The sequence below is a fragment of the Dicentrarchus labrax genome, unplaced genomic scaffold (assembly GCF_905237075.1).
Source record: "Dicentrarchus labrax unplaced genomic scaffold, dlabrax2021, whole genome shotgun sequence".
NCBI classification, from domain to species: Eukaryota; Metazoa; Chordata; class Actinopteri; family Moronidae; genus Dicentrarchus; species Dicentrarchus labrax.
Genome location: NW_026136723.1, coordinates 5,229,122 through 5,254,427, shown reverse-complemented (window position 1 = coordinate 5,254,427; position 25,306 = coordinate 5,229,122). Strand labels below are relative to the sequence as shown.

The window sequence follows — 25,306 nt, the reverse complement described above, 5'->3', positions numbered from 1 at the left end:
CCTTAAGTCTCTCTGTAAAGAACAAGGATAACATTGCTGTGCGTTTCCTCCAGACTGATTGTTTTCCTGTCTTTGCGACAGCCTCTTTCCTTTCATTCAAACTGCTTTATTTTTGGTGAATAGCCAGGCCATTATGTTCCAACGTCCATCCGGTCAGCTCCTCTTAGACCAGCTGCAGAGGCTCAGGACAAATACACACTTTCTACAGAGCTCAAACTCAGCAGATTAATAACCATTAACAGCAGCCACATGGAGGACTTTGGAAAGGCTGTTTGAAACAGTTCATGTCATTTCAAAGACATGCCCTTTGACATTCACAGAAGAGATTATTGATATAGTGTGTTTTAGAATTGTGTGTGACTGTAGAACAGCACATGGGGGTGGTACAACTCTTCAAATTAGCTTGCTGATAGAAATGTTCATGTCACTTCCTGACCGTTCAAACTGATCTTAAGGTAGAGCAGGTTGTTCACTAATCACACATTTACAGTTGGATCCTTGATCCCACATATCAAACAGTCTGTTTACGCCTGGTATTAACATGCATCTTGGGTGATCTGATCACAAGTGAAACCCTTTTATAGGACTGTACCCTACTCAGAATTTTGTCAGTCAATGTCGATTATTAGTGTCCCTTTTTCGGTTCTGTGCCACACTTGCGGTTCTGTGGTTCTGTGCCACACTTGCCCGATGAAAATCTGATGTTTTCACATCACAGGTAATGAAGAAATGCAGAGAAAGGAGTTGGAGACAGTAAAAATGTTCGTCCGGCTCGCGTCTCTCCTGCTGCCAGGCTGCTGACAGGCTGTCAGTCCAACAGTCACAGTTGACGGCTGTAGAAAGGTTGTACCGTGACGAGCGGAGATTTTTTAAGGGAGTCTGGGGTTATTGTGGTTCCTAGTTCAGTAGTGAAACCAGTTGAAACAAACAGTGTGTTCACGGACATCTGCTTCCTACCTTGGCAGGTAAAAGAGCCCAAACACATAATTTACATTACAGTGAACCGAACAGGCTGTCTGTGCTACGTCAGTTGAGTAGGCGGTCTTCAACATGGCCCATTAGCACTTACACCTCAAAAGATATGTGGTAAAATGTGTCCCAGACCACCTCTGCAAGTGGTTTGAGTGATCAGATCACAATGCTCAATATGCCATATGCCAGATTTACAGATTGTCAATAATCTAGTTCCCAAGTTAATTTCTTTTCTTATGGGATCATTAGATATCCACATTTTATGGCAATCCAACATGAATAGTTCACTCAAAACCACAACTGTCAACCTCAAGTTGGTGCAAGAGCACAGTTTTTGCCAATGTTATTAGGATTCATCCTCTGGGAACCATGAATGTCTGTAAAAATGTCATGGCAATGCAATATTTGTAGAGATATTTCCGCCACAGGAGACTAACTGACCGACATTGCCATCCAGACATACACCATTAACGTGGCAAATCACTCATAACAAACAGGATCAAGTTTTGTTCATCCCAGTTTCTGGATGAGTTGATACCTTGAATGAGTACAGAACATATCTCTGCTCAGTTGCCTCCTTCCTATGAATAAGGACATATCTATATATTCACCACTTTGTTTGATCTATTAATGGATGGCACAGTTAAAGATCGTAGATAATGGGCCATCACTCAGTTTTTTAATTTGTATGTCATTGTCTTCTCTGCCTCTGAGAGACGTGCTGTGCTGATTGCCAATGATTACCTCTGTATTTTGATGATAGTATTATATACTAAGAAGATTATATGCCATTATAAAGGAAACTCTTTATAGATGGATATCAGACCAGGAAAATTCGGTCTGTTCACTGACACAAAATGGTACTTAGAGGAAGTAAACTTAATTTAATCATAGATGTGAGACATCTACATTCGGAAGGTGACTGTTTTCTAATAAGAGTGTTTCCCAGAAGCTTGCTCAATGTCTGCGCAGAACCTGTGTGTACCCTGTCAAAGGAAAAGAAACTGCAGTGTAAGCTCTTGGCAGGAGATAAGGCACACTACCTTATTGTCCAGAATACAACACTTTGTGCACGGTTTTTCAGAAGTACCAATGAGTTAGCAGAACTGCCCCTTTGAAGTATTTTTCGATGCATTACTGACATCCAATACTTAAAACTGCATGGGGAAAAATTAAAAGTAATTTTATTATTTTTCTCTTAATCTGTTGCATGGAAGAAGACCTGAAACTAGAGAGTGAGACCATGAACTCATTAGGAAACTGTTTAATGAGCTAATACATCAAGTGAGAAGTAGAGTAATTTCTCCATTTAAGTGCATGGTATCTGTGTTTTATAGCATCCAGTGGAGCTGCTCCTGCTGTGTGTAACAACTTAATGTCAACTTAAAGGCCTGATTAGAAGCCTTTTCTGAGCTTTCAACTGCATCTCACTCTCTTCATCAGTGAATAGAACTTCTTAAGACAACAAACTCAAGGACCACCAGAAGAATCCTACTCTTAAGAAGTTTTTGTTAAACTACTAATTCCAAGGTCAACAATGAACCTACAAGCTCAGCATGGTTGTTTTAATGGTTATTTTCCTCATAAGGAAGAGAAGCACAATATAAAGGCTCTAAGTAGAACCCAGAACAGCTTTACTATAAATATCACCAAGAAATAGAAGTAGCACCCCCACACATACACAGACACACGTCTAGTTTCTATTTTAGCACATCTCAGACTAGACAAGGCAATTAATCTCCTGTCCGGACACCTTCACATCTTTAGGCAATATTTGTTTTCGAGGACTGTTTTAGGTCACTCTCCATCATATAAAATTAGACTGACACATAGAGATAGTTTTTTTTTTTTTTTTTTTTTTTAAAAATTTTTTTTTTTTTTAAAAATTTTTTTAAACAAACACCATTTACCCAGGAATATTTTGTTTAACAATATGACCAGCAATGTAATCTAGAAGGGTTAAAGACATTTTTCATTTCATCTAAGCTAGGGCTGTGAGTCTGGCAATACACAATACAGGGGCTACGATGCAGTATATTGTGATATATTGCGATATTGTTTGCAAGGTGATATATCAGGATTTCTTTTTATCAAATTTTAGGAAAACTGCCTAAAATCTGAACAAATCAACATCACAGTTAGGGGTTCAATCACAAAAAACGCTAGTTTTTGAGAATTAATATATATATATATGATATGATATTACATATGAAAGTATTTTCCTCCACACCTAATCTCAACTGTAACTCTAACTGCTATATTTTTGTGAGCTTACAACCACAGCTCACAGTCTTTATTGTCAAATGGAGCTGACTCAGGTGTTGTCATTCCACATGAAGTGTGGGCGGTAATAGTGAGAGTACATTTCTGGAGCATGAAGTTAATTAGGGCAGAATGTGTCTCAGGGAGGAGCAGTGGAGAGCAGATGCAAGCCCAAAGACCTCAAGAGATGACTGTCACAGGCCAGAGGGTTCAACTGCCATACTGGCTCTCATTTCAGCTGGGATTACACACTCACACTCAGTGCACTCACCACTCAGGACAGAGTGCCAGGGGCCATGGAGTAAAAATAACTCTGTTTTTGCATCTGTGAACATGTGTTGGGGCGGTATTTTCAGCTGATTATTTTGGGGGCTTTTGTGTGCATTCTTTGAATAACTTATAAGAGGATTTACCCTCCTCAAGTTGGGCTCTTGATGCTGTAATACCGAGTAAACACAGGCTGTAATCCTCTGCTGTACAGGGGAATGTTTCATCAGGCACCACCTCAGAAACATCAGCCAGTCATTTCATCAAAAATACAAATCAGAAAAACAGGCAGGTTTTATCGCTGAGGCTAGACATGGCAATTACGTCATTATCCAGTTTTTGGCAGGGACCACAGTTGTTTTAACGCTCAGAGGTGATCCCAGTATGTAGTATGTAACAAGACTCTCCTTCCAACACAGATTTCCCTGAGCTAAGACATAATCCTTGTTATCACACTTGTTCTGTCAATATGAGCCACCAGCTGCTAAATGTTCAACTGTGACTGAGTTTGTCAGACATACACAGTTTAATATATAACTCGTAATGGGACAAAAGCTTCATAAGCTGCTCACAGTAAACAGATATGAGTCACATAAATACAAAACACTGGGCAGTACACACATTCAGCCATTGAACTCGATATGAGAGATATGCTCATTTGGACATTGATATACTAGCTTATATAATGTATCTCAAACAAATGTTAGACTTGTGGCCACTATACATTTTTGAAATGAAAAGGCTGAAGTGGCCCAATCTTCTCTTTTTTTCCCTTTTGTGGTGATTGCCTTAATTGAAACACAATTAAATGATCATACAGAGAAACAGAGAAGATAGAACAGTGTCTACATGATGAACTAGAATTGCTTTAAGACTCACAGCAGCTACCTGTATAGGCATTGAGCACCAGAGGGCTCACAATGCTCTCCACAGCAATCCACGCGCCACCTCCTCACTGCTGTGTCTGTTTGAGAACTGTCCGTAACCACTCGTGAACATAATTGTGGTAGATGCACTGTAGTTAATGTGGTGGAGAAATAAACAGCTAGCAGACTGTCTAGCCACTCAGAATGTTGATATAAAATGGAAGTATAGTATACCTGCAGATTCCTTTGGTTCAGTTTAAAGCAACATAATGTAACATTTCCATCTTAAAATAACAGCCTTATCATTTTGATGGTACACTGAGTTGTAACAGGGTGAATGGTGCCTCTATCATTCCCACTCTCTGCTCTGTACTTCTGTTCTTACACTATGTAACTCTGGCTGCCAGTTTGCAAGAAGTGTCTAAACTTCACAGTAGTAAATCACAGACCAACAACTGTGTCACATATTTTATGGGGAAAAAGATTCTGGTTTGCCCTCTGATGTCCTCCAGCTGCTTTCCTGGTGGGCAGAAAGCCTTGCTGTTTAATAAAGTAACGTAAACTGTTGCTAACTCTGCCATCAGCTTTTTTAGCAAGTACAAAGGTGCATTTCAGGGATATGTCCATGTTTCAGCTGCTACAAAAGACTGGGTGAGCTATAGCTTTAAAATATAATCCCCTTGAATGAAATAAAGTCATTTTGAGGCAGAAAATAACTTTCAGTGACAAGGAAGGAGCTGTAATCACTTTTTGGCAAGTAAAACTGCCATTCATGGATTATATTGGCCCTTTAAAGCTATTTCAACTAGTACGAAAGACTGAATGAGCTATAATCTTGATTATGATCATTATTATAAATGATTATAATCTTGAAATATGAACCACACTAATAGAATCAAGTCATTTTGGGGGAGCAGATAACTTCTAGTGACAAGCAAGGAGCTGTCACTTTTTGGCAAGTGGGAAACAGCTTGTTATGGGTTGTATTGGCTCTTTAAAGATATTTCAACTGGTACAAAACATCAGTTGAGCTATAGTCTTTCAAATATAACTCCCATGAAATGAAGTCATTTTGACCTTTCATTGACATACGGCTCTACCATGTGATATATCAGGGCGCCCCAGGATTATATTCCTTGGTCCAGAATTTGGAATTGGCCCAATCCATCAAATTGACTGATTCTGGTCAATCATCAAAAAGGAGCCGCAGCATATTGGTGCAAACACAGTCTGCAATGTTTCAGATATAAATATATAAATAAATAATATAAATGATATGATGATGTGTTGGTGTTGAGCTGAGCTCTCAGCACTGACTCTGCTGAGAGTGCCGTTCAGACTGCCTTTACTGTAATGTGCGGGCAGCCCGAGGAACAAATGCAAAGACTGCACCTTTTTTCCCCCCATTAAATCACACTCCTTATCAGATGATGGCAGTAACGCACCATTTTCTTGTTTGCCAAGGAAGACAACAAACAAGAGATTTCCGTTTCAATGTTGATGTCAAGTTTTAGGAAAGGATCTGAAAGAGTAGATGTAAAGGGAAAAACTTCCTACACATAGATACGCAGGCCTTATCAATAATCAACATATCATTTCCTGCTGTAGCTGGGCTGCTGTGATCTCATGCTAATTTTTGATAGCCTAGTATGTGTGCATAAAATTAAACACACAATGACGGCATTAAAAGGGAATTTCAACAGTGAAATTCTACCTTTTGATGTCTTCTCTTCTCTGATCTCTCTTGTTTACTGACTAATTCCCTGATAAACTATGCTGTTCTTCTATTCTTCACTTTGGGAATTCCTCCTGTGACGCTGATAATTGAATCCCAGTTCTCCCATTTCAACTGAGCTGAGTTACATAACTCTGCTTTACTGGTGGCTACACAGACACACAGCGTTTTTGCTGCTGCCAGACATCTTTCTATACTGAGTTTGCCTTTGGTAAATTCAGTCCAATAAGAGCCTTGTTAAGATATTAATGGAATTTTGTCCACAGAAACGTCAGAGAGCTTTTCATCTCTTAAAAAATACATTGACTTTTTTCATGTCTGTGACATTCTACAGATCTGAAAGGTTTATATCAGGGGTATTAAACTGCTGGCCTGGTGGCCATTCCCAGCCCTCCACCATCTCCATTTCCCGTGTCTGCAACATGATCTTAAAAATATTTTATAACCGGCCTTATAGATTATTATTTTTTCTAGTTGTTTTATTTCATTTTGAACTACCCGTTCATGTACAATTAGAATAAAAACACAATTTTATTTTTAAAAATGTATTTTGTTTGGCACAAAATAACAACAAAAGTCAAAGGTTCCCATGAATGCATGCACCAAAGATGATGACAGAAACATGTATAAAAACTGTGACGCAGACAGTGTGGAACAGGCCCAAACTGTTCAAATCAGCTGCATTCAGATGCTGCCTCGGTTGGCTTGCTCCTTCAAACCTGGCTAAAAAATTTTTTTGCATCTTTTTTTTGTAGTCTACAGTGGGGTTTGGATTAAAGGGCAGCAGACCTTGAGACGATCCACCCAGCCAGACTGACAGGACCAGCTCATCACAGCGGGTGCTGTCGCCCCAGGAGGGGAGGAAGCGAGCCGAAATAGGAACCATGCTGGCCCAGCTTGGACTTAAGGCTGCTCCTGGCTAATGTCCGATCTGGAAATGAGATTCAGGCTGGTCAAACAACTTGAAATCAGAGACTGTTGTATCCACATCTTTACAGAGACCTGCTTCATCAAGCGCTCGTCAGGCGGACTGTGTTCCGCGCAGACAGAACGCAGGACGAGAGGAGGCGGACTCTGTCCATCGATGAGGCTTGGTGCTCAAATGCAGTCAAAGTGGATGGACGCAGTTTCTTTTTCACTATCTCACTATCTTGTTGCTGCTGTTTACATTCAACCAGATGCAAATTCCCTGGGTGTATACTGTAAGTATGCATGTATGTATATAAACAATTTTTGTGTTTATCTTGCCATTATACTTTGGCCTTGACCAATGTTTTCAGAATTTGGGGTATTCTACCATGACCATGCCAGCTGTTTTAGGACTTTTTTTAATGGAACAACTGTATATATCTGTGAGCTGTTTGTAAAGATTTACGTCTTTGGTAGAAGCCAGTGTGTTCGGAGCAGAGAGCCAGAGACAGACTAACACATTGTTGGTTTGTTGGTCTTTTCATGGGAGAAAAATACTGAGGGATTTCTGAGGGTAGTGCATGGTAATGTTTGATAAATGGTAAATGGACCTGTACTTGTATAACAGGATTTTCTAGTGCAATGACCACTCAAAGTGCTTTTACAATACATGCCACATTCACGTTTCACACACATTCACCCATCGAACAGAAACTAACACATTCATACACATTCACAGCAATTTGGGGTTCAGCATCTTGCTCAAGAATACTTCGACATGTGGCAGGAGGAGCCGGGTATTGAACCAATAAACTTCCGATTAGGGGACGACCCGCTCTGCCTCTGCGCCACAGCCAATAAAAACCTGTTAAGTAACATATGACACTGGACCTTGAGGATTTTCTAGTGCAATGAAAGGACTGAATTGTACAAATTCTCCTCTGTGTAGCTATGGAAACCACCTTATTTAGACGTATTTACTGTATTTCTGTTTGAGTGTCTGACCTTGGATCTAATTACCAATATTTCAGATTCAAGGATGCACCACTACCCACTCTACTGCTGTCATAAACAGATGTTTTTGTAAAAACCCTATTAAGCGTGACAGAAATCTTATCCCTCACCCTGAGGGACACTGGGTCTCTCCTTTACACAGTAAACAATAAGCCAGGTTACTACAGAGAGCTGACAATAACCCAGTGGTTTAAATGAAATGGTAATAGTAATGTGTGCATAAACTAAACTTAATCCTAAAACTGTCATGACCATCAACATGAAAGATGGACGTCGCGTCTCCACTTCCTCCCACTGCACAAAAATGAAGCCATAATGTCCTGGATTCCGTCGCTGCCATCTAATGAATCTTCGCTCTGTGTCACTAAAAGTTGAAGATTGATTGACGGGTGAATGTCATGATATTATTAGTTGAAATCAGTTAGTTCATGCTTACGTAAGCATGCGTCACATTTTGTTTTACAGGAAGACAAAATTATTGGATTTCTATATAAAAATACAAATAAATTGAGTTTTTGTAAATTGTTTGGCATACATTGTTAAATAGGCTAGGGGTACAATATGGCTGAGGATGCAATCTTAAAGAGTTAAAAGAACATTTTTAATTCAACATCTTATTGTTTCAGATGATCAGATGGCAAAGTGGCCTGGCTTGGTCCATGACTCCCAAGTCCTTCGGGCCTGTACAATTACCCAGCGACTATCTGAAGGTAAGCCCCACACATGTTATTGATAAACACCCTGAACGTCATGATACTGTCAGAAGTGCACTCCGCTCTCTATGTAAGGTAGCTTGCAACTATTACATTTTCTGTTTTCAGGTGAATACTCTGGCGTGTTGCTGGAAGACAAGGGTTATGCCTGTCAGGTGAGAGGAAGGATAGTGAGAGACAGGTCAAAATAATCAGGACGGGGCAGATAATCAAAACTGGAGGGAAAACAGACAAAGACAGGAAGTGAATTTAAATATAGGAGGAGAATACAAAATAAAACTAAAAAGAACCAAAGGAAACGCCAAACCATAACAAAACATATGTTATATCATGCCACTAGAGTGATGGGGATGTCACTGTAGAGGCTGGGTTCTCACACACTTCAGAAGAAGGGTGTCTCTGGTCTTATCACTGTCCCCAGTGTGCTGCTATCTGTTTCCTGCTGTAGGGGCTTGACATGGACAGCCCAGTTTAACCCAGGACTGAAGGTAGCTAAAAGAAAGGAAGAGGATCCTCTGAATGAATTAATGAATGACTCTTATTAAAGACAACTAAAAGGAGCTCTAAGGCTAGATTGTTATTTAATTTTAATGACACGTGTTGATCAAATCTGACCTCAAGCTCCCCTTTGTACACTCTAAGAAATGATTCACAGGGTTAGTAAGTATAGCTCAAAATCGAGAGCTTTTTCTGCATAAAAAAATAAGTTTGTTATGTGTATACATTATAATGAGTTTATAACTTAATTTAATAAGTTGGTCTAAATGAAAATAAATAAAATAGTCTTAACTCAATAATACATGAATTTTCAACAGATATTTCTGCCTTAACTTAACATAGAGGTGTATTCAGTTAGCACAACTTGAAAATCCGTGTCCATGTTTGTTAAAAGCCGAGTACAAGGCTGACCTGCTCGGACGTGTTTGGCGTGAACAGACCATGCAGCATGCCTGTTGGAAGCATAAGGTTGGGAGACACGACTGAGCAGAGCACAGAGTTGGAGAAACGCGGTTTGCAAACTTTACAGCTTGGTGCGTACAATTTTGAGTCGTTTTATTCACAACAGCTAATAACTACATCAGCAGACAGTACGAGAAATCGTTTTACACAACACGAGATGCTTTTTCTCGGTCAGCAGTGGTAATGTGTAAGCTAGCAGTAATGGTAATAATTCGGTCTGACATTAGTGTTTGTTAAGTTTTGTTTAATGGTGGCAGGTTTTAATTGGCACTGGTTTTCAGTAGTTTAACTTTGTTTCTTTCAAATTTATTTAAAATTTGTAGTAGTGTTGAAGGTTTGATGGCTAGGCCGTTGTTGGTGACTGAGCCCACATTCAGTTTATTAGTCAACCATTGGAACAGCAAGTGCAGTCTAAAAACCCCGTCAACATAAATGTGACTGTTTTTAGTAGATAACTGTGGTGCTGTGTAATGTGTTCTACAATTAAACAAAAAATAGCGGGGGCGTGTTTACATAAAAGAACTGTGTTATGTGGAATTTTCTCACTACAAACCTTTAAAACATTTATATTGATTCTGACCTACCAGGATGATGACGGGGATATTACGGGCGAACTGATGAAGATCACAACACGATGTGGCATACCTGCAGCCCGTGCAAAGATCGTCCTGGAGGGAACAGAGGTCCTAACGGATGTGGATATTCCCAGAGCCTGTGCCTTGATAATGGGGCTGATATACGCACTCAACCTCAGCTACCCAAAAGAACTGAAAAATACTTTTGAAGTGTTTCAAAAGATATTCCTCGAGTTGGACGTTCTGAAAGCAAGTCCTAAGGTAATGTTGCCAAAATATAAACTGCTGTGCTAAAACAAAAAATGTGAGGAGTTAAAGAGACATTGAAGCTGTCCTCTAATTAAAGAGGAAATGTTGCACTGTTATTTGCAATGTGTTGTTTACATGCTTGACATGGACAGCCCAGTTAAACCCAGGACTGAAGTTAGCTAACAGAAAGGAAGAGGATCCTCTGAATGAATTAATGAATGACTCTTATTAAAGACAACAAAAAGGAGCTCTAAGTCTAGATTGTTATTTAATTGTAATGACACGTGTTGATCAACCCTGACCTCAAGGTCCCCTTTGTATAGCAGTCTTGGAGCTTTCGATTGTATCACATGCTCTTCGTCAGCAGACGGAGATCGCTCAGTTGTTGTGGAATTGAAGATGTTCAGATTTTCATTTTTTGAGCACTTTAAGGACTTCTCATCCATGTTGGCTTAAAGTTCTTATCATAAGTTTATTTGTGAAATTGAAAAATGCAGTTAGCAAAAAAATCCACCACAGTGTCCAAGGAGCTGCTGTTTCCAAGGTCAGGAATGAACTTTCAATTTTAACTTAATGACAGATATATACGCCTAGCAGCCCTGTTAGGGAACATTACAGTGGCAAAAGCTCTCTGTTCTCATCAGACATCAAGTGTACAACATTTTCATTTTCAAGGCGTAGAAGTAGAAAGTCTGATTTTTTGTCATGTTCTACTGCCGGATATGGTGAAAGTTTCAGAAGAACATTCTTTTTAATAAAAATGACCTACTGCAGCTTTAAAGAACAAGAAGTTTTACTTCAAATATGGTTTTAAAAAATGAACTACAAAACAAACTAATGGTTTTGATATCCCATTATGCTTTGAATGCATGATAAGTTTGGTTTTAATTATGTGTGTGTACTGTTTGTGCAAACATGTCTGTATATATATGTAAAAGTGAGCATACGCAGATACATGCATTTACAGTGGATATATATACATTCATATATACATGTCTGTGTGTATACATGACTAAAGCTTACTTATTGCCTGGACTGTGGAGCTTGTTCATAAATGTTATAAACTTTTGAGAAGAGTATACCTAGTAAACTACAGCTTCTGAATCCACATTATCTTTTTACAGAGTCTGTGTTTGCTTATTCTCTGTCATCTGAGTTTGATTATCCAACAGCATAGCTAGTGAACATTGTCTACTCTAAAATTTTTGTTGTTGGAGCTTAGATATCAAATGGCAAAGTGAATTTTATTGTATACCGACATGTACTGAATAAAATAGGTAGGACGTTGTCTGATGATTAGTGGAGTGTAGGTGTCCTTAACAGAGAATGACGTCACACTCCCTGTTCCTGTGTTGATCCCCGAGCATTGTTTACTTCTCCAGTCCAGCCGTACATGCATGTGTATCCCTCAGTGTGCAACTGTTGGCTTTGAAGAAACTGCTGTTTTTCTCATCTTTCTCTGTGAATTGAGGATTTATTTCAACCAAAGCAGAGCTGGTTATTGTTGGAACAGTGGAAAGACTAACAAAGATGGTTTTATTGAGATTTATTTTGTTTCTGACAACTTTGAATGAGGGATGTTCCGATGATATGCAAGTTTGACTTAGTCTATGGAGTCTGGTGGCGAGTGATAGGGGCTGTTTCTGGTTAAACTAAAGGGATCCTTTCCATAATGTTGTCACACAACAATCTGAATCCAAAGGCAAAAACAAAAACTTTTAGTGGACGCACTTTGACCAACGCAAGGATTACGACGTGTTATGTTACAGGAATGAGCCGAGAAAGACAGAAAGACGCTTTGTGTTGGTGGCTTGAAGATAGTTGATTGTTGATTCTCATTCTAAATGTTGGTATTCAACGACCTAGGAATGAGACTCAACAATCTTTCTCAGCTCTGATTGGTTTTTGTCATTGAGGCCCGGTGGATTCTTGGAAATACCATTAGGAGCACTAGGAGGAGCCAGAGGAAGCTGCTGCAGCTGTAATGCTATTGCTGGATAAAGTGATCAGGGGGTTGACACAAGAGAAGTTCTCACCATAACTTTTAGGATTCATCCTTTGCAAATTTCAGAACATTTCATGGAAATCATTTTTTAAACGGACCAAAAAATGATGTCAAAATGATGAGCAATCATTCTCTCTGCTTCTCTTTGTTCAAAAAGGAATGAAGAAACTGAACATCTGAGACAAGACATACTGTATACCCATAATTCCCTCATTCTCTCTATAGGATCCTGTCTCTCTCCATGGTAATCTCTTCATTACTCTGAATCTTTTTGTTTGTCTGTTCAGGTCCAGAAACCTTCTAGTGAATCTCACATGGATATGCTGTAGAGCACAGGCAGCTGTAATGACACAACATTCAGCTGACGTTGCTCTTTGGGAATATATTTATCTCTTCAGGTAGTGGAGAGAGGGCATCAATAACCTGCAATCAATTAGAGTGATGGGTGATAAAACAGAATACACTCCTTGTAAACAGCACGAGTGAGATGTAGCATCACTCAGCATTGGCTCACACTCATAGCCTGCTGTAAGCTTGCTGCAGAGCCAAAGATTATGTGAATAGAACTGGCAGGAGAAAAACAAACCTTGACCTTTGACTCCACAGGTTGTATGACATGTTGAAGTTGGTTCAAGTAGAGTTGTATTGGAGCTTAAACGTGTGTGCTCCTGCCCTCTTTCCAAAGGAAGACAGGTCCCTCCCAGCCATTGTTCTCCTCACACAGAGGTCATCAACATCATCATGGTGGTCCTGCGGCACAGGAAGAAACAATGACACCAGGGGAGAGGGGCTTCCTATGGAGGCTGGGGATTCATAGTGACTTAAGAGGTTAGCATAAGTCAGCCTGTAAACATTTACTTTAGAAAATGTGCATTAGGACTACCAGTAGGGGGTTTAGTGACAAAACAAATACCAACATATGTCAATTGAAGTTATTCATTTATTTATTTCTGTAAATTCTGTAGTTACACAAAAGGATACCACTGTTACCACTGCTGCTTTGTCTATTAGTACAGTACAGTGTTGATGAATTGTTGATTAATAGCCACCAAAGTACAGCACCAAATGTGTATTATTTCCTCCTGTTTGAGTAACGTTTGTTAATAATAACAGTGACCAGCTGACCTTTCTGTTTACAACAAGACTTCATATTTGTGTATGTTATATATTATATCAGTAGAAATGGCCTGAAATGACACATGAAATAACTTAAGGCATTGGCGCATTATTCATATATATATTGACACAGAAACTAATGGGCCTGGGGTTGAACAGTGTTACCAGCTGTACAATAATCGTCATATTTAATTAAAAAGCATAATAAAATCAGCATTGTCATGTTTTGTCAGTTCAAAAAAATCAGCATACATGATAGGATGGGCTGTCTGTCCTGTAGCCTCCATAATGAAAGTTGACCTGTAGTCCATTTCAGCCAATTGAACTCATGGATATATTGTGAAAAGGCTGTATAGGTCTGCGCAGTTCTGGGTGAGTACAGGCTGGATCTTAATGTACAATTAGTACATTTCTGCACCAGGCAACGGTGGAGCTGACAGCCACAGACAGGGTAGGGTAGTTACTAAGTATTGAAATACATTGTTGGTTTTAAGTCTAATCATGGGATTGGCAGATAGTAAGAACATTTTAGAACAACGTCAACCTGATCCTTTAAGCGATTTTGACTATCTATTATTACTACACCAAAATATGGGACCAAACCTTTTTTGTACCATCACATTTGAGCCATATCAGTGGCTGTCAATTCTATTTGTGCAGTTTGACTGATTTTACATCTTTTAGTGCAAAGTAACATCACAGACAAGAAGACAGGACAACTGGATGGGGTTGAAACATACAAAGACATTAGGACATTTAGGACAACAAGTAGAGAAATGTATGGGCTGGGATGAGTGGGGGAATTTGAGGAAAGATGGAAAGGAAATGCCCCCACACCCACAGACCCATAGGAAGGAGCTGATGTTGGTTTACAGAGGTTTATGTATTCCTTGTTTAACTAATGAACAGATCGATGAATTGCCTGCATTTTTGTTTGTGAAATTGCAAGGTAAATAATGCTCCCGCTGAATGCTGTTTCTTCCTCTATGGTCCAACACAAAGACAAGGAAGGGACAATGAAAGCTCAGCCTCACATGATAATAATCACGTGTGCTGGTCAGAGCGAGGTGGAAATGTGTGTCTGCAGCAGGCAGATTACTCACAGTGTGTGATCCTCTGTGTGGTGACGGTGGTATAAACGGTTGAAGCAGCTCCAACAAGAGACAGCTGTGTTGCAGTAAGATAGGCCTGCAGTCTATCAAAGTGTTCCTGGCACTCACAGACCAGATCACACGTCCCAGAGAATAAGAAATCTGGGAGGAATAATATTTTGGCTGGGTGAGGAAACTGTTTTGAAGAAAGGTGTTTCTGCTGGCAGCTGCAGAACCATCCAACCCTTTAACTTCAAAATAATCACTCTATAAATCTGACCCTAACATGGAAACTATATCAGCAGTTAACTGTATATTATGACAAAGTAAAAGTGAATTCAAACCACAAGCTTGAAGCTTTCCAAACTGACGAGGATAGGGTATGAATATACTGAAATATGGGTTTACCAAGGTATTGGACCTGCATTCTATGTTTAACATTTTTAATTTGAACAAATTTCTCCCGCGGATTGATAAAGTATTTCTGATTCTGATATGTAAAGGCCAGCAGCCGGAGCTCCATTGGCTGCAATATAAACCAATACCATTCAGTCTTATGGAGAAATGAGCCGACTTCTGACTTGATTTATGAGCTCAGTAAACTGTTTCCTGATTAGTTTATGGTCTCAATCTGTAGTTCCAGTCTTCTTCCATACAGCATGATGTTCATTTAGTAAATGATGTTCCCATTTAGAGTAAAATAGACCATAAAGCAGGGTATGCTTTAGGGCGTGGCTACCTTATGATTGACAGCTCATTCTTAGTGAGTCCGTCCAGCTCAACGCACCAAACTCAGATCAAACTGTCAAACTAGGCAGTGCTGATCAAATATGAAGCAAGATTGAAAGCCAATGAGAGCAGCTCAACTCGCAGTACATCACCTCAGCTGTCTCAGACAAACTGTCATGGCGACGACCATTACACAAAACTCGTGGCTTCAAAACAGCACTCCACAAACTGTCACGATTGGTTCACACTTGGATGCAAGCTGTTAACCAAAAAAAGGATTCTGAACACACTGATTTCACACCACTAATGGGTTTTGGCCCTCGAATTTTGGTCCCGTTTGTGTTCACACTTACATTTTGTAAAACAAACCAAACATTAAGTCATATGGACTGACAGGTCGAACAGGCAGTTTTGATCATGCATTCTCAGCACTACATGGACCCACACGGGGAAATCAAACTCCGGTGACTGACATGCAGGCTTTTTATCCTCTCTGGTGTCACAAATGGATTCGCAAAATTCACAAAAGCAGCCTTATGGATGTAGGTCTTGCTCAGACTGCTTCGTAAAACAACTGCTTCTGATGGATAAAATGTCTGATAGGAAGTTGCAAACAATCAGATGACCTTTTGTGTGCGCCCTCTTGACGAAGTTGTTTGCTGCTTTGCTCACTTCTGTTTCTATTCCCATGCACTGATTTGCTTAAACTGAACGGCCAACCAGAGTGATTCCTCTCACCGATGGCCTCTGTAAAGGCTGGTCTCAGTCTGCCTTTTCGGTCCACACCAGAGTTTGATTGACAGCTGTCCCATCATGCCAAAAGTCTCAGTCAGTGGAGATTAGAAGTGGAGAAACACTCCACAGTCTGTTTTGTATCCTTTTTAAGGATAAAATACACAAGTAAACAATGTGGGCAGGCATGATGCTCTGAAAACGCTCCGCTTCTGAGATTGGGATTTGAAGACGTGCAGATCACAGAGCCAAACTGAGTTGTGGATGCAATGTTACAATGCTGTACCCGATGGATCCCAGATGAATAGGCGCCAGGTTTTGACAACGAAGGCTTTGACAGTAAAGAAATGTACGCCACTTATGGATCCTTACATACTCAAGGACGAGGAAATTATAATTAATAACAATAGGTCCGACATTGTTATAGGAATGTTAGATCTGTGGAATACTCCTAGCACCCATCAGTGACTGCCTGGCAGAAAGGTTTACTCATTAGTACTTTTCTAGAAGCAGAGATTGTCTCACCTGCAACTTCAGCCTTTTAATAGACAACATGCCAAGTCAGAGCCAATCAGATCAAACAAACATTACAGTCCCAGGTGTGTTTTATTTGTCACATCCTTTAAAAGGGGGCTGGGACAACACATCAGTCTGTTCAAACAGTGGGGCCAACTGGAGGGGATTTTAGCTCCCGTTCCTCTCAGCATGTCAGTCAGAGGTGCTAATGAAGCATCAAGTGGTGACTGCCTGTTGGCCCTGCCCCCTCCCTCAGCCAACACCCCCCACACACCCTGCCAGTGTAGAGCTCTACATGACCCAGGCTGTGCCAACAAAAGCAGCATACAGCCATTTATCCTTTATACAATATATGAATAATTTCCACTCTGCCTCCTGAGTTCCAGTATGACATGCAGCGAGTGCACAAGTGTGTCAGCCACAGAGTGAAATTAAAAGCCCATCCACCCCGATTATCATGCCTCGCTTCACTGTTGCCGAGCAGACTTTGGTGGCAGGCAGCCTCTACTGTCGGTGGCACATGAGATGAACTATTGGTTGAGGAGGGAAGTGGAAGATTAAACAGCGCTTGAAGCAGAGTGCCTTCTTCAACCTGTCACTTTCTGCTGAAATATTCAGGCAGAGGAACGTGGCAGTAATAAATAACGATTACGTAAGGTCGGTTGAAACGCAGCAGGAGGATCTTTGTGGTGGACAAAGACAGCGACGAGTTCCAGCATCTGTGCAGAACATAGGCCAAGTTATGTAACACTTTGGAAGTAATACAGATGCATTTAGTAACAGCTGGAATTTTATTGGGCTGCTTCTAATTAGACTGTCCCTCAGTAACAGTTTGTTTTAGCAAAACAAGGGCGAGGGCTGGGATGAAGCAACCTGCACAGAGGAGAACAGCCAAAAAGAAAAAAAAATGTGTCTGAATAATATAATGGAGCATATGAATTGACTTATAGAAACTGTGGACTGCAGGAGAGTACCTTGAATTTGTCCACTAAGAAACAAAGTAGAGTTATGTTGTCCCTTTGCTCTAAAGAAGTAAATATATCTTAGACACCCTGAGGTATGAAATCAAAAGTTCCGCCAGCTGTTGTCTAATTGTGTTTTCTTCTTTGGTGCCAAGATCCTCACTTAAAATGTGTTTTTTTGCGTAGGGAACTTTGGATTAAGATCAACTTAATTTCTGCACAAGCTGTGAAAAGTGTAAACAAAAGAAATAAAACAGAAAGAAATCAATAATCTTCAATAATATAGATATGGATTAATAATCATGGATAAAAATATCCATATGTTAATGTTTTATTGACTGGTATACTGATTCAATGCACATGGTCATAAGACTTGATAAACACATGTACATTGAGCAATTAGAGGTTCCATATTTGAGATTATAAAGCATTTTCTGTCTTTATTTAAAGATGAATCACATTTTATGGCCAACTGACTGCAGCTCACTTAACGCCCACTGGTGTCACTATTAACAACACTTTTCTGAAAGTTACATATAAAACCTTTAAGCTGCAGATATGATTACATGTACACTGGAGTATTCAGAGCACTCATATCTTATATTCCTTGTGTTCCTAAATAATAAATGTGTAAAAAAGATTAACTTTCAAATGTGCATACCGTGTCAAACCTTCTTTACTCCCTTTGGGTTTGTTTTGGAGCAGTGCAGAGTAGACGCAGAGCAGGACCTGCGCTCTTCTGTTTTGTCTAAGGAGGGTTTGTTAACTTAACTGATGAGAAAGAACTGAGTTTCCTGGCCCAGCCCTCCACTCTCTCCACACTGGCTTAGGTGGTAACTTCCACAGTCACATAATTTTTGACTTTCAACAGAAAGATTGAAAGAATATCATGCATGAGATTTGCCCATGTAGGTGGTTGTTCTATGGAAGCTCCCAGAAAGATAAATAGAAGTAAAATTAGGAGCAATAAAATAGTTATGATTAGGTCAATCAAAAATGACAAATTACATTACATTATATATGGCTTTCTATACAGTACTGATACACACCGATCAGCAATAACATTGTGAGCACTGACAGGTGAAGTGAATAACACTGATTATCTGGTTATCATGGCTCCTGTCAGTGGGGGGGATATATTAGGCAGCAAATGAACATTTTGTCCTCAGAGTTGATGTGTTAGAAGCAGGAAAGCAGCTCTTGTGGGGTGTTCCCGGTCTGCAGAGGTCAGTACCTATCAAAAGTGCTCCAAGGAAGGGAAAAGCGATGAACCGGAGACAGGGTCATGGGTGGCCAAGGCTCATTGATGCACGTGGGGAGTGAAGGCTGACCCGTGTGGTCCGATCCAACAGACGAGCTACTGTAGCTCAAACTGCTGAAACAGTTAATGCTGGTTCTGATAGAAAGGGGTCAGAACACACAGTGAATCACAGTCTGTTGGGGCTGCAGAACATTCTGACCACCAGGGTGTATTTTCACAAAGGCCGACTTTTGTCACATGTAATACAACTTTCCAGTCACATTTATAAAAGGGTTAATTAACGGCCACAGTTGAATTCCCTCCAGAGTGACATAAACGTTGTTAATTTCTAAATAAATTATAATTTTCTGTGAGGTTGGGCTCAGTGCCAGTATGTAAAGTTTACATGATACTGCATTTGTCAACTGAGAACAGATACTGTACAAAGATGCTGCACTCTCATACACAAACCAAATTTTTCATTATCAAACATTCCTTAATAATGTTGAATTACAGATAGAATCTCTTTGAAGTGTTCACTGAGGAATATAAACTTGAATTCTATGGCCAGTGTGATACTGACATACAGATAACATGTGACCTTTTTATTACAGAACAGAACAAGGTGGTGGGTTTTGACCAGCCTCTATATTTTCCATCCACCTTGTCACCATGACACTTTCAGGTGCTCTGTTTGCCACTTCATGCAGGCACAGTAAAAGTAAAAAAGACAGAAAGTTTAGGGAATAATTTTCGATATGTTGCGATTTAGTTTTTTTGATTTAAATGAGCAGTGGGATCTGCATTAGTATTTATCACAGTGCATGTAACATCCAACATCACAGCCCTCAGTTTACAACACTGCTATTTAGCGGTTGGAGGTTTAAAAATCACAACAATATCACAAAATAAAATATTGTGCTACAATATTTTTTTGATAATTCCTTTGTTCATCCGGTGGGGTCAGAAACAGCCCAGAGACTGGAACAGGTACAATAAACAAGCAGGGCAGTTAGAAGCTTCTACAAAACTTCAAAGTAGCTTTGATTCACTTTAAATAGAGATGATAGCTGGTTCTGTTCAAACAGAGATAAAAGAGAGCAACAGTGGAAGGGCTTACAAAGGTCAGGATTATGTAACAAGTTCCAGTACAGGCTGTTCCCTGCTCTCGGGATGTTTGGAGTATTCAGCGTCCCGCTGACACAGCTGGTCAGCATATGCAGTAGTAAACATAGTGGGAATGCGTCATGATGAAATCATAGATACATACAGTGTGTCTATTAACACATTCTTCTACAGGTCGGATACAGCACAGTGATGTAAAGAAGAAATAGTAATAATCAGAAGAACATACAGTAGTAGAAATAAGACTGAATGACCTACTAATGGACTGACTAACCATTTTGTTTAACTTTTGTTTCGCTCCAACCAATCAGCAGCAGGTGGCATATCTGTCTCTCCAACATCATTTACTGATAACCAAAGCTGGGATTTTTCACTTGTCAGTTTTCCATTGCTTTTTTTCTTGAATGTATGTAGCTAGAAGGTTATAAAACATTCCTGGAACGAACTTTTTAATCAGGTGGTATATGGGTCAATGACATGACATGCATATTTGGTGTATTATTTCCTTTTAAAATAAGTTATTGCATTCTTGAAACACATCATATTATTATATAATTTAGTTTGACTACAATTTAAGTACATTAAAATAAGAAATATTATGTGAAGACATGGAGAAAAGTATTAAAAATCATATTTTAATGGTGATACATTTAAAATAAAATACCATGGTATGATTCTAGGTTTGAATTCGAACTTTAAAACCTTTTTTTAATTATATTTTAGATGCCACGATCAAGTACAGAAAAAAACATAAAATAAAATAAAATAATAATATATATATATATTTACAAATATTTGGTTGCGCCCCCTGACCTTTTTGGGGCAGTAAAGTTAGAAATACTGTTAAGAATTTAATTTAAACTCTTTAAAAAGTTATTTAACAAATAAATCTTGTTACACTTTGTTCCAGACAAAAAATACGCATTATATACATTTTAAAAATACCTTTTTAGAAGCCTTTTTTTCATGGACCCATATGCGGAAAATCATTTTGCTGTCCGGCCGTAATGCGCCTTCTAAAATGAACTACGCACATGGTCAGTGTGTCATTGCCCTGTTATGAACTAGCCGCAGAAAATACACAAACTCACATTTCCTATTGTCTGGGATCACACTGGACATCAACAGTAACGTGAGACTACTTCAGTGAGTTACTTCAATTAAAATAGCCTAAAACCAGACACCTCCCAAATAAGACTTGGAGCTGGAAACCGCGGGTCAAATATGACCAATCTGAATCTTTTGAGTTTTTTCTGCAATGGCAAAATCACAAAAGAAAATGCTACAAAAAAGCTAACTAGATAACGTACCACACATTCAGGTTACGCACAAGCCCACCTTTCCTAGAGGGGAAGGATCGAATAGTGATACACAGTGCAGTTAGGCTGTGGGTGGAGGAAGTATTCAAGTCCATTAAGTAAAGGTACTAACACCAACCCCAGTGTGAAAATACTGCATTCTCAACCTTACTAAGTAGTATTATAGCAATATTGTGTGAAATCATTGTGCAGTAAAATTATTATTATATTATATAATTTTATTATCATAATTACTATTATATATGGTGTTTTTTTATTAATAATATATGCACTTTATATACTATATATACTGTTGGGTAGTTTTGACCTTGGTGCAGTATATTTAGGCCACGATGCCCCAGTAAGCTTGAATTTATCAAAGGCCAAAAGGGTTAGGTTAGGTTAGGGGCGGGTTGCAGTTGGCAGATAGCCAGGCTCTTCTCAGGAAACCGAGGCAAACAGGGAGTGGTTCCTCTTCCCTTATCACCATATCCTGTCCTCCGCTCTGACGACCGCACCGTTTACACCCCTCACAGCTCACACTGAACGGGGATCAGATTAGCGGTTCACACAGTCATCAATCAGCCTGAACAAACCCCATGGTGCTTACACCCCTCCTGCTGAATACACACTCTTCAGATGGATGGTTGTGCTTTGAAAGTCCATTTCCTCAGCTGTAAGAGAGCGAGGGATCAAAGACTGGACATTGACTGAATGAAATACACAAGCATTGATACACGTGTTAGTAAAGCTAGAATTGTGGCCATATTGTGTCTGACTGTCAAGAACAGGGGAAGTTATTGTAAAAAGCTGCTGTAAAAATAAAAAGTTTCAGTCCAAAGATCTGCGCCACATTCCTTTACTGAAGTACTTAATGACCACATGCTTTAGTTTACTTTCTACAAAAGCTCTAATGTTGGAGATCAAACAGTGGACTAGGAGGCCCTGGGGCAGAGGTGGTCCAGACTGTATGGGTCTGGGACCAGTATTAAAAGTTTTGGATTAAAGCTTCTGTCACCTTTTTATAGATACTGTCAGTTTAGATGCATTCTATCGTCTGTATTGCTTCATTTCTGTGCTGTTTATGTTCTTTCTTTCAGTGGATTGTTATCCCAGCTGAATTGTAGACATCTGTATGTCATATAGTTCAGTTTCTCAATGGGAATTAACACAATATCATCAACTTTGGCACTGCCTATCTGACATCCTCAGTAACACGAGAAGATGGTGAGATTGGTGGACCATTGCAGTTTCTCGAACTTATCACCAAGTTAACCAACTAATATAATGCTTTCCCTCCCTCCCTTTTCTTTCTCGCTCTTGTCTTTTCTCTTTTGGTCACAATGAAGGGAAAGATATGATCTGTGTGCTTAGAGCAGGGGTCTCATATTCTAATTACCTGGGCGGGCAGCCTCCCCTAGGAGAGAACACCCTGTTCTCTCCTAGGGGAGGCTAATCAAACACTGAGCAAAAAATAAATGATTACACTCAAGTAAATTATTTAATAAACATCACATTGAGAAAAAATATAAATGTAATTTTGGGGCTAGATCTAACAAGAAATTTTAAACATGTGGATATAGCATATCTATAAAGAAAGGAAACAAGCTCAACATTTATTGGAGCACATAGCAAAATGGGTCATTTGATTGCATCATTTTCTGTGTTTTATACTGCCATTTATATGCTTCATACAAACATGAACCCAATTTTTAGGGGTAATGGGGATCTTAAGTAGTGGGAAGGTACATCGAGTACATGAATGATATTTCTTTAAAACTTGAGTTTGTGTATATAATGGGAGGAGGCAGATGAAAACCAAGTTGATGTAATGTGTCTATGATTAAAAAAACACATGGAAGCAATTGACAGTAGTGGTAAATGGTAAATGGACCTGTACTTGTATAGCGCCTTTCTAGTCTTCTGACCACTCAAAGCGCTTTAATCTGAAAAACTCTGTTAGTAGTGTGAGATTTCCAAGTGCCAAGCTTCAATATCGGATTATCGGGTGAGTGTAAATATAGATCTATGAGACCCAAGGATGACCGTCACTGTGGTCTAAGTAGAGAAAGGCAGTGGCATCACCTTTCAGTGTCCAAGATCAATGGCCACATTCAGATATATACCTGTCTAACCTGAAGATGCTGAGACGAACAGTGCCCCGCGTCTCAGCTGGTCCCCCCTGTTCTCACACTAATCCACTGTTAATGAGAGTCCAGGATCAAAGTGAGGAGCCTCGGCCAGGACTCGGAGCAGTTCCAGGAAGTCAGCCGCTGATATGGATGTTTGGGAACAAGTGACCCCTGAAGCCCCCTCTGTGACTGTGCTAAAGCGTATTGGTCATCCTCCAGCCAAGGGCCATGGGAAGAGGGAGAGGCTTAACCTGGCATGCTACCCAGCCCTGGGAGAGCTTTGTGTAATGGAAAATATACAGGGCCACTGGGCACGCAGCCATATAGCTGTGGAGGAAGGATGCTGCAGATGCAGGAAGGGTAGCGGACCGACTGTGTTCACAGTCAGTCCTTAATGAGGACTTCTATGTTTCCATCCATCGTTTTCCTTTTCCTGTATATCCAGAAAACATGATGATGAAAAATATATTAATACATTAATTTAAAAAAAGTTCTTTCTCAATGTGCTTTTAAATTTATGCGGGGCTCCAACAGTCGCAAGCTTATTAAAAATTGGCATTAATAACTTCCCATTTGAAATTCTTTTTGAGGTTGTTGGACTCAGCTGAGCATGCTGGGAAGCCAGGCTGCCCACATATTTTATTATCTGTGAAACAATTACAATATGTGCCAGTTTCACCTCTATTATGGCCGGCTGGTTGACCAGGAGGCAGTGTGTGTTATCGAAGTGTGTGCCACATGATTCCGCCTCCAGACCCACCAGAAACCCACGTCCCCCGCCCCTTCTCACCCTAATCCCCCTGCCTTCATGTGCCTGGTATTGTTCTAAGAGCAGACCCAGTCTGAGCCAGAACTGCCCCCCTCCCCTGCCCCTCTTTTCAAAACACACACTGAAAACAGATACCAAAAGTAACAGTCCACCACAACAGAAACGCACGTGAAAGCTACCGTTTTGCATTGTCTGTCAAAGAGAGAAACTGTAGCGAATTTATACCAAACCCCATTCAAAATCATGGCAGTTTAATATGACCTTGCTTCACACTGGACTAAGTCTATGAATCATGTGGATCATCTTTTTGCTGTTCAGAGCAAACCAGAGCCTTTCTGTTCCAAAAGTAATTAAACTACATTGAAATAAGTAAAAATTAAAATCACAAAAAATTCCAGCACTGGAACATAACCATATGCCATAACCATATAAGAAATATTAAACATAAGATATGTATTTTAAATTTGACTGCACTGTACCTTACACTAGGAAAAGAACACACACATTTTTTTGTTCTAATGTAAATGAAATTGATTTGTAAAATTGGTAAAATCAAAATAACAACAAATCTTCTATGGTTACTAATCCATTGTTGTTGTTAACCATTCAATGGCAATCCCATGATGCCTTGGGTGGAGTCTGTTCAGAGGCTAATCTCAAAGGCATTGCGGAATTACATGAGACTGGCGTTGCTCTATTAAGATCTAGAGAGCCCAGAGGGTTAAAGCTGCACTACGTAACTTTTATTAAAATAACTTTTGTCATATTTGCTGAAACTTTCACTATATCCTGACAGTAGAACATGAGACAGATCATCTGTGAAACAATCAGGTTCCTCTGGCTCCTCCTAGTGCTCCTAATGGGATTTGTAAGAATCCACCGGGCCTGAACAAAAACAACCAATCGGAGCCGGGAAAGATAGAAAGACACTTTGGGTTGGAGGCTTGAAGACAGTTCATTGTTGAGTCTCATTCCCAGCGCCATTATTTGACAACCTAGGAATGGGACTCTACAATTAACTATCTTTCTCTCTGATTGGTTGACTGAAAACAACCAATCAGAGCCGAAT

General features: G+C 39.7%; 1 protein-coding gene across 5 annotated transcripts; it reads left to right on the top strand.

The window, feature by feature from the left end:
• The first annotated feature begins 6,901 nt into the window (after positions 1–6,901).
• LOC127358062 (uncharacterized) lies at positions 6,902–13,821 on the top strand. Of its 5 annotated transcripts, none has more exons than XR_007882339.1 (5): positions 6,902–7,304; positions 8,652–8,735; positions 8,847–9,394; positions 9,631–9,769; positions 10,286–11,815. XR_007882339.1 is itself a non-coding variant. In XM_051390948.1 (5 exons), the coding sequence occupies exons 1-5, from the start codon at positions 7,025–7,027 to the stop codon at positions 13,358–13,360; spliced, it is 804 nt and encodes a 267-aa protein (XP_051246908.1). In that variant the 5' UTR covers positions 6,902–7,024; the 3' UTR covers positions 13,361–13,821. The 5 variants fall into 5 exon arrangements, 2 of the variants coding, with proteins under 2 accessions (XP_051246908.1, XP_051246909.1); XR_007882338.1 differs by having other exon boundaries at positions 8,847–9,398; XM_051390948.1 differs by lacking the exon at positions 9,631–9,769 and adding an exon at positions 13,217–13,821 and having other exon boundaries at positions 8,847–8,893; positions 10,286–10,534.
• Positions 13,822–25,306: the final 11,485 nt, after the last annotated feature.